Consider the following 18,791-nt stretch of genomic DNA (forward strand, 5'->3'; position numbering starts at 1 on the left):
GGGAATGGGAGTCTTTTGGGAAGTTTGGATTCTGCTCTGCTATTGCTGTTCATGGTGATACTAGTACCCTGCCCTTACACTTTCACCTCAGTTCACAGATGGCACGCCATGAGGAAGAGGCTAATGGAAGAATTTGGTTCTATGAAGGCTTGAACATATGTGAGGGGAACTGTGTCTTGAGTGAAAGAACGTGAGAGGGCCTTCCAGAGGACACCATAAAGGGGACACCAAACTAGTGTAACTCTTACCTTCAAGGCAACACGTCCTCCACAAGCCAGAGTGGGTCATCACCTCCTCGTTCTTCTTACTGGTCTCGTTCTCGCTGACCGATTTGACTTTGCACACGCCGCGCGAGTAGAGCCAGTAGTCCGTGCCCACTGCGATGGTCATGAGACTGAAGGCGGCGAATGCACCGACAGTGGTCAATAGCATCTGAACTCCGCGGTCAAACACGCCCATGTTGCCGCATTCCATGAAAGGGGGACCCCCTTTCCTCTTGATGTATAGGAAGTAAATATTTGAAAATTTACGGGACCAAACCAAACTAAAAAAATGGGATATATTTGATCGAAAGGAGGGGGACGGGGGAGGATGCGGTAGGAACCTTATGGTTGCGTTTGGGTGATAACCGAACTAGAGAGAAATTGGTCAACGTTTCAGGGAGGTTGGGGAGCGAGGCGGCGTTATTTCGTCTGCCTGCTCGTCTTATATAATTATATTCTTACCAAGAAGAAGTATAGCCACTTCAATAGCCTAATAAGGCTAAAAATCTACAGCTGCTTTTTCCTACAGCTACAACTTACAACTACGCTCGGGCTGTAAAGCAGTAATACGATTATTTATACTATTTGTATTTAATGTGTAATTACTTAGGCCTTAAATAATGTAGAGGATGTATCATAAAAATGAATAGGTAAATCGAAATATTCTATCGATTACGAGAGCATACGAGACCAACTAGTTGCAAAACGCCACTGGGTCTCCGACAGTGTTTCTTAAATGAATGGTTCAACACTTGCACATCACAGGCAAGGTATCCTGATGTGTTAGGATAAAAGGATAAACACTGCACTGAGAGGAACGCTAAACTCAGATGAAATGGTTAGCGTGGAAGGGGGTGGGGATACGTTAGAGTAATGGCAGACTCGTATAGGCAGCAGTATCTGCAAAGCACTTCAATATGTTTGAAAGAATTAAATGAATTTTAATAAAGCTTGCCTACGTGACAGAATATGCCGCGTAGGAACGTCTATGCAGTTTTTGAATATGTCTATGCAAGCCCAGTCCGTCTGACTCTACTGGTAAAAGCTGGGAGAGAGGGGGCCAAGGAAAATGAAGGACAGGGAAATATCTGTTCAAATAGAAGAATGTAAATGGTTGGATGAAAGTCCAGTGGAAATTAAAAAAGGAAATAGAGGATATCTGTCAAACTGTGAGTCGAAATATCATTGAGCGAACATTAAATCGACAAATCAAACCAACGATGGAATGAAACAAATCAAGCACGACAAATTAATTAATAAACGGACAAATCAGACGGAAATGGAACAAATTAAACAACCGCTAGATTTCCTTTTTCCTAAAATTCTGGTCCCCAGTTTCCATATGTAGCTCCTAGCTCTTTGAGGGTTTCCGTCGAAAATGGCAATTTGCTGTCGGAGGAGATGCCGTCGACGATCCGTGTGAAGCGGGGAGCATCCAGCAAAACGAGCCGACCATTACTCGACATAGAGCCGGGTAGAGGAGAACAAGGTGGTGGGGGCGCCGGAACTGCTCCCCAAGTGCTCTGCTGCTGTTGCTTGGATATCCAAATCCACGGTGGCTGTATCACACCCAAAATCGGAACCACTAACGTCCCGCTTGCATAGCCCTTGCGCCATGTAAAAGAAAATCAATCTGAGCGGAGCAGGGTGAGTTAGAAAAGGCAGAAAAACGCAGGGACCCCGTTTCCTCGTTTCTCTTTGCTTGGATGAAAGTGGAGAGGAGGGAGAGGAGGGCTGTTAGGACGTGCTGCTTCTGAGCGAGAGAGAATTATACAACCAGGAGAGGGTATCCACGGCACGCCACGCCAACCCGACACTAGCACGTCTGGAGCCTGGTGAGCACTGCACAGATTGGAGCCCGTGTTATTCTGAACGTCAGTGTCAGTGTTGCACGTTTGATTTAGCTCGCTTCTTCTCGGAGTACAGCTAACCACGGCGCATGGATGCAAATTCTCCTGCTCAAACGATTCTCTTCCCCTCTCGCGTCAGGTCCTGCGCACTGGTTCTCAAGCGAAGATCTCGTTCACCGAGCGGTGCCGGAAAGATATTAAAGATTTTAATTCCCTTTCAAGAGGGAGGGGGTGGTGGCTCCGCCGCGATGAGAGGTTGTCGGCAAGCTCGTTGTGTGTAGCCTACGTGTGAGAACAGGGGAAGTGGTGGTTTGTTAGAATTGGTTGAAGGAAAACAGCAGCATTCATTTTATACTGTGGGCCTGTTTATGCATTTTGTTTGATGAACACTGACGCTGATTGGGCTCCGCTTCGCCCCCGCGCTTATATGACAGCAGCGCCTTGTTCCCTAACGACTCCTGTATTCGATTCTAAAATAAGCCTCCCCAAATGATGTACTGGACTGTGAATTATTTTGCGTGACTCTTCTTGCTCACTTACCCTTGACATGATGGATGTTTGTCTGCTGCATAACCTATACGTCCGCAGAGCAAGTACATGTCTACTCATTTACAAATCTTGACGCGCTTTACGCGTTCAGACTACAAGACGTATGGCCGAACCAATGAAAGATACATGTTCAGGCTTTCAGGCTGCTCTCCCTTTCAGAGTGGTCGTTTTTGTTTTGCAAGAACTGTATTTTAAGCAAATGAATACTATAGAAATACATTACAGCTAAATCTGCTTCACTGTGAGCAAGGTTTAGATGCTGGGGCAAAGCCGGGAAATGCGCTGGGGATGCTCCCTTGCGCTCTAATTGTGGTTCTGAAAGGGACAGCTCCTCTGGAACATGCGTAAGCTGGGCGCTTGACTCCCCCTCGCTTTAAAAAGCCGCACTTGCAGGCGAGCTGCCTCACACCCATAGTTCTCACAGAACTCTTTTGATGCCCCATTAATAGACAACTTGGTCCAGTAGTATGTCCCCCCTCCCCCCTCTTAATATATATATAAGAGGCCCGTTTGGCTCCAAACACTCAAGCAACTTGGAAGATTCAGTCAAGAAAGGTTTTCTTTAACCTTTTTTCTACACATCTTAATCTCTTCCCTCTCTTACTCTCTCTCTGTGGAGTGTGGAGATTTGCTGAGAGGTTACAGCTCATAGCCAAAGACTATTGCTAAACGTTCTGCCTAGCCAACAACACCATACCCAAATGCACCCATTACTGAGTGACTACCCATCTTAACTCTAAGCAGTTCATCCTGTGTGGAGACTCCTACTGCTGCTGCTGAGATGCTGGAGGCTCCCACTGGTGTGAGCTGCTGGCAGACACAGGCTTCATTATCAGGCCTCCTGTATTTACCTTGCCTCTTCCAGCACACAGATTTGGAGGCCATTAGGCATGTCATGACAGACTGATTTAGCAGTGAGCAAACAGCAGCAGCAGCCCAGTGCTTCTGGCCAGGGTGTCCATGCGGTCCTTGTAAATCAACAAAAAAATGAGTGAATGAATGAATGAGCGAATACAGACTGTCAGGAATGGAGGCATTCCTTTGGCCAGTGGGATGTGCTGGCATGCCAGAGGCAGAGAGGAGTGTTTGTAAATTGAATCACATGGGAGGTGTGCATACAGCAAAGCAATCGGCATATATTCAGGAACATGTTGAAGGTTGATACATTTGATTGTAAACCACTTGCACAACCTCCATGTGTTCCATGATGTGCACCTTAAAAATGACTGCACTCAACATTTAGAGTAAAAGTTATGTTGTTTAGCTTATGCATAGCGCACCAACTGACAGCTGAATAGGATTGTGTGCCGATTGTGTGCTGATTCTCTTAAACTTTATAGCTCAGAAACTGAGATTCCATTTTCCATAAAACACCTGCCAAAAAGGCCTGAGCAATCACAGGTCAAACACTGAGCTGAAATATTCATTCTATTTATCACATCTCAAAGTATTTAAAATGTTCTGCCAACAAAAACAAGTTGACAGAACACACTCTTGACTTACGTAAACAACACAATGTCTTCCTTTTCACACACAGGGTGGTTAGGCTTTTTCCATTTCGGTGCTGAAATGTAAATCAGTGTAGTTTACTGAGTGTATTTTCGCATTTGTCCATTGTTTTTTGTATTGCTGTATCCTTACAGCATACAGCATATTCAAATGGAATGATTCAAGGAGCCAGTTATTTCAGTAAATATCTGCCTATGTGCATGCCCTGTTCTAAGGCATGGAGCCCATACTTTCCATTATGTGTTTTGTCTGCCCTTACCCTGATGGTGTGTAAGATGACTGACTGACAGGTCATGGAGCAGCAGGGTAAAATGCCCCAGAGCGCACATCTGCAGTGATGAATTAACTCCATTTAGTACACTCCAGTGTGTGTCTGTTCGTGCATGTGTGTGTGTGTGCCACCCCCCGTGTTGTGTGTCTCTGAGCCCAGGCTAAAGATCTCTGTGATTCCGGGTCTCGTCCTGGATTTGGGACAAGCTAGCGAACACGAGCCCAATCATCCCTGGTGTCGAGGGAAGGGAGCAAACGAAACGGTGCAGCGGCAGAACCTCAGCTCCCGCTCTTCCTGCCGTCACTCCCAGATGGACCTTTAATGTCAGTTCAGCGTTAGCGGGCAGGAACATCAACGCTAATCAAGTGCTTTTGAAGGTACCTCTGGTGTATTGGCTTAAGGAATGCTCAGAGCAAATTGTGCTCTGGAGAAAGGGAATGAAGAGGGAGAAGAGAGAGAGAGAGAGAGAGAGAGAGGGAGGGAGGGATGGATGGATGGAGGGAGAATGAGTGAGTGGAAAAGCTCACTTCACACAAAAGAGATGTCTGGTCTTTGAACTGTGTGTGTGCATGCCTCTGCCAGTGTGTTTTAGTGCTTCTAATTGAACCTGATTATGGGGAGTCTCTTGGTAGAAGTCTTTGGTGAAGACCCCAGGGAGGGCAGAGTATCCCCACACCAGAAGCGCACTGATGGTTCTTACTACCTCTCTCATCACCCTCCTTCTCTCTGCTCCAGATTATTAAATTCATTAAATTCAGTGGCAGTTTGCATTGGAATGCATCTGTCCTCGCACATGTGAATGACATCACAGGCTCAAGCTTTCCAATTATTGGCTGAGGTAGTACCAGAGACAACTGAGGAAATGTTAGCGACCCTGGCATCTGAACCCTCCTCAGACGCATCTCATAACCGCATTCACTACACGTTCTGCAAAGCACAAATGAAGAAACCCTGGGCAAGTGCTTTCCTGATGTGCAGGCCGTGTGTCTGTTGTTGCTTGGCAGAGCTCAGGGGATGAGGCATTTTTTTCCCATCCAAGTTGGGGGGGGGGTTGGAACAAAAGAGGGAGGGGGCTGGGGGTTGAATAACGCAGCTCAGACTGACAAGGGCCCATTGGCCAGCTCCGGGGTAATGCCACCACCAGAGGGGGCTAGTGCGCATCAGGTTTCTCTGCTTCACTTCGAGGAGGAGAGAGAGTACAGCACATTGCCTCTTGTCGCTCCACACTGCGCTGTAATGCTGCAGATATCCCTAGGAAGCATGAGAGGAAATGTCAAGCAAAACCACATTCACGCCGCTATTACATGAGTCTCCCTGTTGGTGACTGTAGTCTTTGTTGACTGTACCTTATCCTTCGCCCTGCTTCATACTGCTTTATGCTGTCTTCATTCCCACTCGCCCCTGGCCATATATTTCTGTCCCCAAGGGTGCATTTCGAGTGAGTCTCACTCTTTTCCCTTTTTGTGCCGTCTATGCCCCAGATGCAGCTTTGATTAGCAGTCAAATACATTTGCCACTTTATATAATCCAGGGAGCATGGGTAATTCTTACCATCCTTTTGTAGTCTCTTTGGTGTATTACTATAAACACTCACTCACTCAGCTGTAGCATTCTACTGTTGTTCTTTGGCTAATTAGATGGATTCACTGCTTGTTTGCTCTACATGGTTTTTTTCGGAAAAACTGTTCAAACATTGTAAAAAAAAAAAACATCCAATTGTAAAAGAAAGTCTACAGATCACCCTGTCTTCTAGGAATTTCTCATTTCATTTCTCTCTCTCCTAATTTCCTCCTTCTGCCCCCCCCACTCCCTTTTCCTCTGTCTTTTGCTTTAGGTGCTGGGTGCTCACCCGCTTGAAAACAGAGCTGTGGGAGAATCAATATGTTTTCAATTTGCAGCAGCAGCTTGCTTCCTCGCATTCTAATTAGAGGCCCTGTGATCTAACCAAGCCTCAGAGACCAGAAGATGAATAAAGACAAAAACAGAGAAAGGAAGAGTGATTTAGAACACAAAAAGGTGAAAAGGCAACCCTGCTGCACCAAATAGTGTAGTCAAGAACATGTGAGAGGAACACCAAAGTGCAGCATGTTTTGTACTATACTGAGAATGCATAGAGGAGCAGTATGTTTCCTACAGAAACACAGCTCTCTAACCTGTGGCTGTGAATAGGGAACACGACACCTTATCCCACAAGTGGTTGCTAGGCTAGTTTTTTGATGGGCAATAGAAAATGACATACCGGTGCTAAACCAAATTAATAATTAATTTTGCAGCCTCATAATACCCTTTTTCTGTTCCCAGTTCCTCCAGACTTTAAACAGTTCTATCACATATTCCCAGCCAGACCGAACAGTAAAGGTTGTGTGTTATGTCGAATAACACCACACGTGTGATTTAACATGCCACTTGCTCTTAACCCATGAACAGAACACAGCCAGGCTATTACACTAGAGTGACCAGGTCTTAACCCTTTGTCCGGCATCCATCATGTTGAGATAACGTCCTACATTTTCATTGGTCACTTATGAGCCACGTAGGCCTAAACGGTTGCGGCATAGTTTCTACTCTATTTAATAGTGCTACCACTATGTCAAGAGCAACCTGTCTCATACACATGCCACATAGCCAAGCTTTTCTAAAAGCCCACATAGCCAAGCTTTTCTAAAAGCCTGGCTTTCATCCAGTGTCTGTGAGAGAGCAGTGAAGGCGCTCAACAAGGGGCTGTGAGAGAGCAGTGAAGGCGCTCAACAAGGGGCTGAGAGAGAGCAGTGAAGGCACTCAACAAGGGGCTGTGACAGCTGTCAATCAAACTATGCAGATCTTACGCCGTTGAACTCTACCACGTCACAAAAAAAAACTTTAAAGATAAGATAAAAGCTTCCACAAAGAAAAAGTTATTTTAGTAAAGAATGGGTGAAAAGAGTGAGAAGATATTTATGTATGTATCCTTATCCATTCTAACCACGTTATTCATCCAATAGACATTTTGGTTCGATATAAAGATTTTCATCAAAATTGCTTGATTTGATATCATATTTTATTTTGTACCATTTAGGTTGCAGTTGGATTGGTGCAGGAGTATAACTTGACTTAAGACTAAAGACTAAGACTTAAGCTGAATGGTGCCTGCTGCATGTAATGGCCAATGCATGGATGTCTATCAATGATGACATGTTGTGTTGCAAAACCAATATTGCTTTGGGATGACACACAGCAGTGTGCTCATCACATCATTCATACAGAAAAAGCTGTAGCCTGTATCTTTTGTGGCCTAATAAATGTGATATGGAATCGACTGGAGGACAATGTATAGGTGTTTATGAGCTGAAAGGCAGAATGCAAATGCTTCTGATTCAGTTACATATATAATGTAAGATCAGATACGTATAATATTTAAGTTTTAAGTTACCTCTCAGCATTGGTCCCACATCGCCCCACACAAACTTAATTCTCGTCCCACATTTGCATCTGGTCACCCTGTATTACACTGGAACACAGCATTTCATTACTTCTCCTCTTCTTATAGCCCTACTTAGCTGAGTATCCATCAACCAACCATAAATCACATGAATACTCATAAGTCTCAGTTTTGAGAAAGAATTGAGAAATCTGCCTCTCTGCCTCTCTCTCTAAATAACACACACATTCACACACATTTATACGTGAATACAGACACACAGTGAGTATGAGGGAAATAAACTGCTAGAACCAACAAATAAATGTTTCTGAGATCCAATACTGTCCATACTGATACAATTTTGCCCCCGTGTGGGGTGAAGTGGTAACAACAATGACATCAATGCATTGCTGCTATAAGCAAGGCAGTTGTTCATTTTACCTCTGGGGATTATTCTTTACAGCCACTGAATATATAAATCTTCTAATATCACTGAGACTTTGCATTCTGTGAGGCACCAACAAAAAAGCTGCTCCTCTTCGACTCTGGTCGCATGTTACAGCTCTAAACAAATGCAGTGGTTTTATTGGCCATATAACTCACAGAGGTCAGTTGGGTTGTGATATGCCAGTTTTTGTTTCATTTCATCTATTTATTGCTTGCTCACATCTGGCATTCAGTTGAACACTGAGTCATTTTTATTTCTTGTTAGGATATATAAGAAGTACCTGAATATATATCCAAGAACCACCACAGCAATAGCCATAAAACACTGAGTACACAGTACAGTATCAGATGGTTCAATCCTTTTCATGTACACCACTGTTTTCATGTACATTTGCAGTTACTTTTTGGGACAGCTTTCTGCATCTGCAGCGTCTTCTGATCAATCTCACATCTCTCAGTCCACCATGGTGAAAAGCAGGGGTCTCAAACTCAAATTACCTGGGGGCCAGATTTTTTTTGATCTGCCTTTCACAATACTGTAGATACCACTTTTGAGCTCTTTGGATAAAGGTGTTTGTTATAGTTGCATTTGCATATTTTTACACAAAGTAATCCCTCTGTCACTTAAAACTGGTTGTTAGTGAGTTGAGCATTATCATTTATGTCAGTAGGCTACTGTCGTCCAAAGCGACAGAATACTCACTGAAAGTTTTGCCTGTCACACAGCTAGATTTATTTTCCGATAATGACCGGTAAACTACATTATCCCACTTATTATTCGGTTACTTGTCAAAACGATAGAAGAGATTCCTCCAAAATACCGACGTAGTGACTTGCGTAGCAACACATTACTTGTCTGACTTCAATTAAGTTTCTATTACGTTAAATGACTGGACTACTTGCAGAATTATGAAATATGTGAATTAGAAGCAAAAAGCCCGTTGTTGGGCTGGTCCCTTCAAATCAATGAAACTTTTTGCAACATTCTGAGGAGCCGGTGGCCCGGATAAAAGCGCTCGGCGGTAAATTCCGGCGATTTGGTCCGCGGGCCATTAGTGTGTGAGATCCCTCGTGAAAAGCCTGAGGATGACCCTTTATTGTAGTAGGCGAGTTGCATTTTCCTTTTTCCTGGGTTTCCTCATATGCTTGAAAAGGCTATTGTCAAGCCTAACGGCATCATTGCCATCATTATAAAATACTCGAGGTTAACCATCTAGTCAACATAAACAGCCAAGTTGTTGCTTGACGAATATATCCTTTCAGTTCGAAATTGTTTGGTATACAACACGGGCTAGTCGGAACCTTCCGCTTCCGCAAAAAATAGTTTTGTGTTGGTTTTTAACGTTTTGCTGAATATTTTTCCCCGAACGTCGTGTGGCCAGACGTGGATCCCAATGGATACACCAGGGAGAAGAAGGTGAGACTATAGATTTCCGGAAGAAAATGCAAAGTGAACAGTAGCAAACCCTTGCCCAGCAAATTTCATCGTATGCAGCCCAAATGCTGATTGTTTTAATATGCGCATGCGGCATACCGCATACACACGTTATGAGTAAAATACAGGTAATTCAAAATAAATTGACAGTCTTCATTTATTGTGTGCAACAAGCTACATAACTTCCCCTGTCAAAGGGAAAAATCTATGATAATCTGTCCATTTGTTACAAGAAAGGACCCTCATAGTAGACACAGACAAAATAGGAACAACTGACGAGCCTAAAGGGGTCCGGAACCCTTGTCAACCAATAAAGGTTAGCTGGTATGCATATGCAAATACTTTTTGCATGCAGGCAACAAATTATGCCCCTGCTTTTAAAATGCACTTTATAGCTTATCGGTTTTCTGGGCATAACTGTACACTGTGTTTCCTCATAATCCTGAAAGATTGCTATTACCAAAATGTCTATTTAAAAACATTTTTTTTGTGCAATTGTTTAGCCATAATCTGTTCTAGTGATCACTCTGTCTCCCTGAATCTACACACATGCTAATAACGACATACACTGTATTTCCAGACAGGTACTGAAGGAAACATTAGGCCAGTACATCTCTGATACCTTATCCAGCATTCAAACCATTATTGACTTCTTTGAGAAGAAAGAAAAATGGTGTCTTCAGAGAGAGAGGGAGGTGGGCATGATACGTGAGATCAAAGACAGGGCAGACAAGATCAGTCTCACATTTGACCATGTCCAGAACTCAGAAGACAAGGCCAAAGCGTTTGGAGAGTTCCTGCGGAGCGGCCTGTCTGCAGTGACTGCTGACAGCAGACGACAGGAGCTGGAGAAGGAGCTGGGGGCTGTTCTGAAGGACACCCTGGAAGGGCTTGAGAAGCTGCAGCGCTTCCTGGAAGCTGTGGAGAAGCTGTCGGTCACGTCGCTCTTTGTGTTCACAAATGGCCACTACCTGCCTAGAGGGTTAAGCGCTGTGGATGTCCGTTCGATCATCTTTGCTGCAAGAATGGCTGCCCTTCTCCTTGTTTACTTTAAGAGGGACGACGCTGCTTTCTTCCTGCCCAGCCTGAGTAACGTGGAAGTGCTGGCCTTCCACCTGGAAAAATACATACATGTGTCATTGCAGCTCTGTGAGAAGATGGAAAAAGGGTCAGGTGTCAAGTAAGACATTAAACATTTTTGAGTATTTTTGAAACGATATACAGTATTTACTTTATATTTCATTTATGGGGCTTAGTTTAATAATTTAATAATTTATCAGGCACATGTCTCGGTTTGTGTAATACTGTCCTTGCTAAAAAAAAGGTATTTTCACTTTTACGCTTGGCTAGTTGTCAAATGTGATCAGTTTAGATAATGCAAATTTGTGTTATTCATAAATGAATGCACAGTAAACAACAACTGTTAACATAATTTTTATATTTTCAGAGGACCAAACTGTGGCCAAACTATCAACTTCAGTGCGGATACAAATGAGGAGTCCATTCAGAAGATGCTGGACCATTTGAACCAGTTGAACCTCATCAGGTATTGGTATTTGATCAGGAACAGTTCATTTTAAAATCCCTGCAGCAGTTGAATAAGTAACCTAAAGACCCAAAACCTTTGATACACTTTACAGAACGAACAAGGATCTGAGACTCACATTCCTCTTCCAAGAAGATGCTCTGCCCTTCATTGGTCTGTTCAGCCAACGCAGCACCAGGATGCTTCAGTTCCTCTCTGATCTGGAGGAGAGCGCAAGACAGCTGGATAATATGAAATTTGGGGCTAGTATCTCCAATGTAGCTGGCAGCTCAGTGGGGGTGGCAGGGGGTGTCGTGTCCATCATTGGCCTGGCCCTGGCTCCTGTGACTGCAGGTGCCTCCTTGATTCTCACTTTGACAGGGCTTGGTGTTGGGGTGACAGGTGGTGTCAACAGTCTGGTGACAGGCATTACTGAGATGGCTGTCAACAGACATCATGAGAAAAATGCTAGCACTATCTTCCAGAGTTCCATGGAGGATGTAAAGCAGTTTGTAGACCGTTTGGAGCTAGTAGCTAGCAGTGAAGCTACTTTTTTAGGGCCAGATGTGCTCAATGTTGCAGTAGGGGCAGGGAAGGCAATAGCTAGAGCTTGTGGAATTGGTAAGTGTATAGATGGTTTGGTAGATGGTGTTGGAGCTTTGAAAGCCCTCCCGGCAGAGGATATGGCTATTCCTGCTGCAACGCTGGCCAAAGGAACACCACTGGACCTCACCAGGGCGGCACAAGGTGGCTTCATTGCCCTCAACGCACTTTTCATTGGTTTAGATGTCTTCTTCATCTGCAAAGGCAGCGTCAGTCTGGCCAAAGGGAGCAAAAATGAGGTGGCCCAGCTAATCCGCTCCAGGGATGCTCTGTGGCGCTCAGAGCTGGACTCCTGGGAAAGGATCCGCGACTCGCTTTGCAGGGGGATCTGGAGGTTCAGGAGGGGCCAGAGAATCCTGGAGAAGCCATTTTACCCTGAGCAAACCAGTTAAAGAATCAATAAGGGACTTCATCTGTCAGTAATGAAACACTGCCAATGTCAACAATGATATTTCTTCAAGGTTTTCTGTGCAAAGTTGAAAAGTTAAAAAATGAAAGTTCCTCTAAGGTTGGTCACAGTGTACATTGCTCCTGATCATCTGAATTTCCATATTTAAAAAATATGCACTCCTTTGAAGCAATATAAATAATTATTATAAAATGTCTTTTTCCTGATGATTTTATGTTTCCTGTCCATCCCTGTCACGGCCTGATGATTTAATATGTTTTCCTGATCATCCATTTCATAACAGGATGTCAGAACTGTGCATTTGTGTCACATCATGTATTTCATGTGCAAGCGCATACAGTACTACGTATATATCTTTCAGGGTTATGCCCTTTGTGGTGAGTTCTTGGAGTAAATCCTTTAGATGATAGCTGATCAGTTTGCTTTGATTGTTTTTCTAGTATCCCTCTGCAAATCATTGTAGCCCCCAATTTTTTTAAGCTGTTATTTTAAGGTAAAACTGCTTATACCCTGAGGTACAATAACTGCATAAAGCCACTTTAACAAACATATATAATCCACCTAATGTAATTTAAAACTTTTATCTCTGACTGACCCTCTGTACATACCTCAACACGTTGACACGGTCAAATATCATATACTGCCCGGCTACGGCAGCGCAGTTAGCCCAAAACAATGCCCTTAAAGCTACAGGCAACTATATTAAGTTAGTCTGACGATGTCATACTCATAATTCTAGTTTGAATATGAGTCTGATACTGCTCCATTGAGCTGTGATTATGGGGCGTGTTTCAACGAACCAGGAAAGAAAATGCCTCTTCGCTCAATTGGATACCTAGAACCAATCAGAGCAACGATCATGACCATCTGATACAATAAACTTTTACCGGATCCCGTAGGAAAGACGGCAAAAACATCTTTTCGATCGACAGATCGTTAATTCAACTCAAGCCCTGGTGATCATCTGTCCATCATCGTATAAAGCCCGACCTGACAATTTGATTGGCTAGATCCCTTTCGGATCTGTGATAATTTCTCCCAACGGAGCAGTGCCAGACCGAACTTCCAGACCAAACATCATGGGCGGGGTTCGGTCTGGTATCCAGGCTTATATTAAGTATCAATACAATTAAATTATCAATACAACACAATTAACTTAACTAAAGTAAAATGGAGGTAAATCATGAAATGACTTAGCACTAAATAGTGTAATTACTATCAATTATTTTAAATATCAATTATCAAATCATGAGCTTAATACTAAATACTAATTCATCATGACTCTAGGCCTGTATCCCACATTCATTAAATAGACATATGGCACCCACAAAGGTTGTAGGTTAAATCCAAAGTGAAGTGTTTTATTCATGTATATTAATTATTATTGTTTATATTCTTTCATTACTGGTAGCATTCTAAATAAACCTTAAATCAAACATGTCTTCATGACACGAATGGTATTGATAGATTTTGATCTGCTAATGTAAGGATTTAAGTGAAATTCTGGATGTAATGCCAGGGTTTCAGTGATAACATGACTACCCCTTAATGTGTGATCACCTTTCAAAGTAGGGATGGTTTACCTAATTTACAGTGCTGTTTTTGATGGTAAATAGACGCCTGTAGGCCTGGCAAGAGCCTCTTCCTAAAGAAGGGTCCAGATAGAAATGAGAGACATCTCTCTCTAGAGTCCTTATACATGGCACGTGACCACTGGAGGACAAGGTGTTAACGAGCTGAAAGACAAAATGCAAATGTTTCTGAATCAGTTATATATAATGAAAGATTAGATATAATATTCAAGTTTTAGGTTACCTCTCAGCATTGGTAACGTCTCACATCGTCCCACACAAACTTACTTCTCGTCCCATATTTGCATCTGGTAACCCTGTATTACACTCCAACACAGCAACTCATTACCTCTCCTCTTCTAATAGCCCTACTTAGCTGAGTTTCCATCAACCAACCATAAATCACATGAATACTCATAAAATAATTGAGAAATCGTCTCTCTCTCTCTCTCTCTCTCTCTCTCTCTAAATAACACTCACACACGCGCATGGGCAAGAATACAGTAACACAGTGAGTATGAAAAATCCCGCTAGTAAGAACCAACAAATAAATGTTTCGGAGTTCCAATACTGTTCATACTGATACAATTTTGCCCCCGTGTGGTGTGAAGAGGTAACAACAATGACATCAATGCATTGATGTTATACGCAAGGCAGTTGTTCACTTGACTGAATATGTATATCTTTTCATGTCGCCGAGACTTTGCATTTTGTGAGGCACCAAAAAAAAAAAGCTGCTCGTTTCCGACTCCTTTCCGACTTCCAATGGGCCATAGGTCAGTTGGGTTGTGATATAACAGTTTTTGTTTCATTTAATCTATTTAGTGCTTTCTCATACACCAAGTCATGTTTATTTATAAAAAGTGCCTGAATATATCAAAGAAGTCCACATATTAGAGGAAAATCTGCTTCTGCTTCTCCTTTCTGGTGTCACACGTGTTGCCTCAGAGAGCAACCACAGCAATAGCCATAAACAACTGATTATACAGTAAAATAACAAATGGTTCAATCCTTTTCATATAGGCTACACGACTATGTTCACGTACATTTGCAGTTACCTTTATGGCAGCGTTCTGCATCTACAGCGTCTTCCGATTGCGACCGATCAATCTCGAATCTCTCAGTTTTGCAAAGATTTCCACAATTGTGAAATGGATGGATGGAATTGTGAAAAGGTTGACTCTTTATTGTAGTGGGCGCAGAGTTGCATTTCTCTGAGTTTCTAAAGGGGGCGGTTAGGAGGTTCTAAATTGGTGGCTCCGTTCGCCTGTCATTCCCAGATTCTTTCAGACAAAACGAAACTTAAAGCAGGCGACTACTAGACTTGGGGAGGCTATTACCAAAGTTCACGGCATCACCAGTTATTTACACAATCCACGAGGTAAACCATCTAGTCAACATAGATTTCTGTATTCTTTAATATAAACAGCCAAGTTGTTGCTTTAGTCCGACATTGTTCGGTATACACACACAGGCTAATTGGATTCTTGCGCTTTTCCATAAACTAGTTTTGTGTTGCTTTTGAACGTTTTGCTGAAATATTTCTCCACGAACGTCGTGTGGCAAGACGTGGACCCCCATGGATACACCAGGGAGAAAAAGGTGAGACACGTTTGATCTGTTGTGTTAAAAACAAAAAGAATAATCTGAACAAGTGATTTCCGGAAGAAAATGCGAAGGGAACAGTAGCAAACCGTTGCCTAGCAAATGACAGAGTATGCAGCCCAAGCGCTGATTGTTTCTAGTGTGCGCATAAAGCACACAAAAAACTGGGAATTCAAAGTCTTCACAGTTTTCATTTATTGTGTGCAACCATACAACATAACTTCCCCGATCAAAGGAAAAAATTATGATAATCTGTCCATTTGTTAAATTAAACTACTAAAGTGTTACCAAATTCTCCATGCTTTAAATGTGAAGAATATCAGTGATAGCCTGCTTAGATTAGGCTACTTGCCTTGACGAGGACATCTTAGTGTTCTTCTGTGTTCAAATATTATATTAGACATCAGAGGTCCTTTTTGATTTTATGACAGCTGGGACAAAGGAGCTCCTAATACGCTCAGTCCGAGAACGTAGCGTGTTGAGCTGCCCGCTACCAAGGCTACTGGACTGTCCTGATAGTAGCCTACTGAGAGATGGAATGGACCGCACTTTAGCGTATACCTGTCAATCAGAAAGTTAATGACAACGGGTGGTGCGCCCACATAGGTAGAGAAAAAGCCTCAAAAAACAAACACGGAACTTTAAGCAAACACGAATAACAGGCAGACAATACTAACTACTTACTAGAGTGAGGTCATGCCGGGATCACACATATAGCCGACGCATTTACGCACACGCATACACACAGACAAAATAGGAAGGGCTGACGAGCCCAAACTTGCATTTAAGAGCTTATCGGGCATAACTGTACACTGTGTTTCCTCATAATCCCCATGAATGAATGCTATTACCAACATGTCTGTTTAAAAAGACCAAAACTTGACCATTTTACTTAACCATTTTACTTAGCCAGGATCTGTCTAGGTCTCTGTCTTCCTGAATCTACACCCATACTAATAACGACATACGCTGTATTTCCAGACAGGTACTGAAAGAAACATTAGGCCAGTACATCTCTGATACCTTATCCAGCATTCACACCATTAATGACTTCTTTGAGAAGAAAGAAAAATGGTGTCTTCAGAGAGAGAGAGAGGTGGACATGATACGTGACATCAAGGACAGGGCAGACAAGATCAGTCTCACATTTGACCATGTCCAGAACTCAGAAGACAAGGCCAAAGCTTTTGGAGAGTATCTGTGGAGCGGCCTGTCTGCAGTGACTGCTGACAGCAGACGACAGGAGCTGGAGAAGGAGCTGGGGGCTGTTCTGAAGGACACCCTGGAAGGGCTTGAGAAGCTGCAGCACTTCCTGGAAGCTGTGGAGAAGCTGTCCGTCACGTCGCTCTTTGTGTTCACAAATGGCCACTACCTGCCTAGAGGGTTAAGCGCTGTGGATGTCCGTTCCGTTATCTTTGCTGCAAGGATGGCTGCCCCTCTCCTTGTCACCATTAAGAGGGACGACGCTGCTTTCTTCCTGCCTAGCCTGAGTAATGTAGAAGTGCTGGCCTTCCATCTTGAAAAATACATACATGTCTCACTGAAACTCTGTGAGAAGCTGGAAAAAAGGTCAGGTGGCAAATAAGACATAACATTAAACAATAAAAAAATTTGAAACGATACACAATATGTAATGTATTTTTCATTGATGGGGCCTTAGTGCTCACTTTTTAACATTTGCAACATATTTTGTTCCATCAGAGCCAAAAATATATCAGCTGTAGGATGCAGTTGCAGGTAAGAGCTTGAAACTTACTGTCTAAAAGTTTGAATTTATCAGGCAGATGGTTTCTGTTAGTGTAATACTGTCCTTGCTAGAAAAGGTCTTTTCAATTTTACTCTTGGCTAGTAGGGATAAAATGTGGTCAGTATAGATAATGCACATTTGTTTTATTCATAAATGAATGCACAGTAAACAACAACTGTAAACAGAATTGAAATATTTTCAGAGGACCAAACCGTGGCCAAACTATCAACTTCAGTGCGGATACAAATGAGGAATCCATTCAGAAGATGCTGGAACATTTGAACCAGCTGAACCTCATCAGGTATTGGTATTTGACCTATCAGTAATTCCAGGAAGAGCTCATTTTAAAATCCTTGTAGTATAACTATGGCCTAAAGACCCAACACCTTTGATACTTTACAGAATGAATAAGGATCTGAGGCTGACATTCCTCTTCAAAGAAGATGCTCTGCCCTTCATTGGCCTGTTCCGCCAACGCAGCACAAGGATGATTCAGTTCCTCTCTGATCTGGAGGAGAGTGCAAGACAGCTGGATAATATGAAATTTGGGGCTAGTATCTCCAATGTAGCTGGCAGCTCAGTGGGGGTGACAGGGGGGGTCGTGTCCATCATTGGCCTGGCCCTGGCTCCTGTGACTGCTGGTGCCTCCTTGATTCTCACTCTGACAGGGCTTGGTCTAGGGGTGACCAGTGGTGTCAACAGTCTGGTCACAGGCATCACTGAGATGGCTGTCAACAAACATCATGGGACCAATGCTAGCAATATCTTCCAGAATTTCATGGAGGATGTTAAGCAGTTTGTAGAGCGTCTGGAGCTGGTAGCCAGCAGTGTAGGTTCTACTATTGGTTCTACTATTGGGTTCGATGAGCTGGATATAGCAGTAGGGGCAGGGAAGGCACTTGCTAGCACTTGTGGAATTGCTAAGAGTGTAGATGCTTTGGTAGATGCTTCCTCAGCTGTGAAAGTCCTCCAGACTGAGGAGGTGGTTGCATCTGCTGTGAAGCTGGGGCTTCAAGCGCCAAAGTCAGGAAGAAATATCCCCAAACTGACTGCAGACCTGCCTGACATTGGGCAGCTGGCCAAAGGAACACCACTGGCCCTCTCCAAGTCCGCACGAGGTGGCTTCATTGCCCTCAACGCACTTTTCATTGGTTTAGATGTCTTCTTTATCTGCAAAGACAGCGTCAGTCTGGCCAAAGGGAGCAAAAATGAGGTTGCCCAGCTCATCCGCTCCAGGGATGCTCTGTGGCGCTCAGAGCTCGACTCCTGGGAGAGGATCCACGACTCGCTTTGCAGGGGGATCTGGAGGTTCAGGAGGAGCCAGAGAATCCTGGAGCAGCCATTTTACCCTGAGCAAACCAGTTAAAGCTAGCTGATCAGTTAGCTTTGATTGTTTTTCTTGTATCCCTTTGACCACCTGAATGTCTGGTGCTGGGGCTCTCTCAAAAGATAACTGTTTGGCCAAATGATATGGAATCTCAGAATGCTTCAAGCAAATTCAATATATTGTGATTCGCTATACTGATGAATTTTGTACGTTTCAAATTGGTGAAATAAAATGATCAAGTGAAACCATGTTGAATATGTTGTGACAAATTACCGTGTTAAAT

At 43.3% G+C, this 18,791-nt stretch overlaps 3 protein-coding genes across 3 annotated transcripts in view; 2 read left to right on the forward strand and 1 right to left on the reverse strand.

Moving 5' to 3' along the window:
• cacng2a (calcium channel, voltage-dependent, gamma subunit 2a) overlaps positions 1–474 on the reverse strand; it is a gene marked incomplete at both ends in the record, with an annotated part of 54,718 nt that extends 54,244 nt beyond the window's left edge. Inside the window, one exon of the mRNA XM_080856907.1 lies at positions 249–474. Within this exon, the coding sequence (XP_080713033.1) occupies positions 249–474 (226 nt within the window). The remainder of the gene's footprint in view (positions 1–248) is intronic.
• An 8,557-nt stretch (positions 475–9,031) lies between these two features.
• LOC308379176 (uncharacterized protein) lies at positions 9,032–10,905 on the forward strand (the record flags this gene model as incomplete). The annotated part of the gene is made up of 3 exons (XM_080856234.1): positions 9,032–9,038; positions 9,669–9,703; positions 10,306–10,905. The coding sequence occupies 3 exons, from the start codon at positions 9,032–9,034 to the stop codon at positions 10,903–10,905; spliced, it is 642 nt and encodes a 213-aa protein (XP_080712360.1).
• Positions 10,906–15,408: 4,503 nt separating this feature from the next.
• Positions 15,409–18,547, forward strand: LOC308379177 (apolipoprotein L2-like; the record flags this gene model as incomplete). The annotated part of the gene is made up of 4 exons (XM_080856235.1): positions 15,409–15,431; positions 16,416–17,003; positions 17,384–17,482; positions 17,584–18,547. 4 exons carry the CDS (start codon positions 15,409–15,411, stop codon positions 18,545–18,547), a joined length of 1,674 nt encoding a protein of 557 aa, XP_080712361.1.
• Positions 18,548–18,791: the final 244 nt, after the last annotated feature.

Source organism: Sprattus sprattus (genome assembly GCF_963457725.1).
Source record: "Sprattus sprattus genome assembly, chromosome: 18".
Taxonomy (NCBI): Eukaryota; Metazoa; Chordata; class Actinopteri; order Clupeiformes; family Clupeidae; genus Sprattus; species Sprattus sprattus.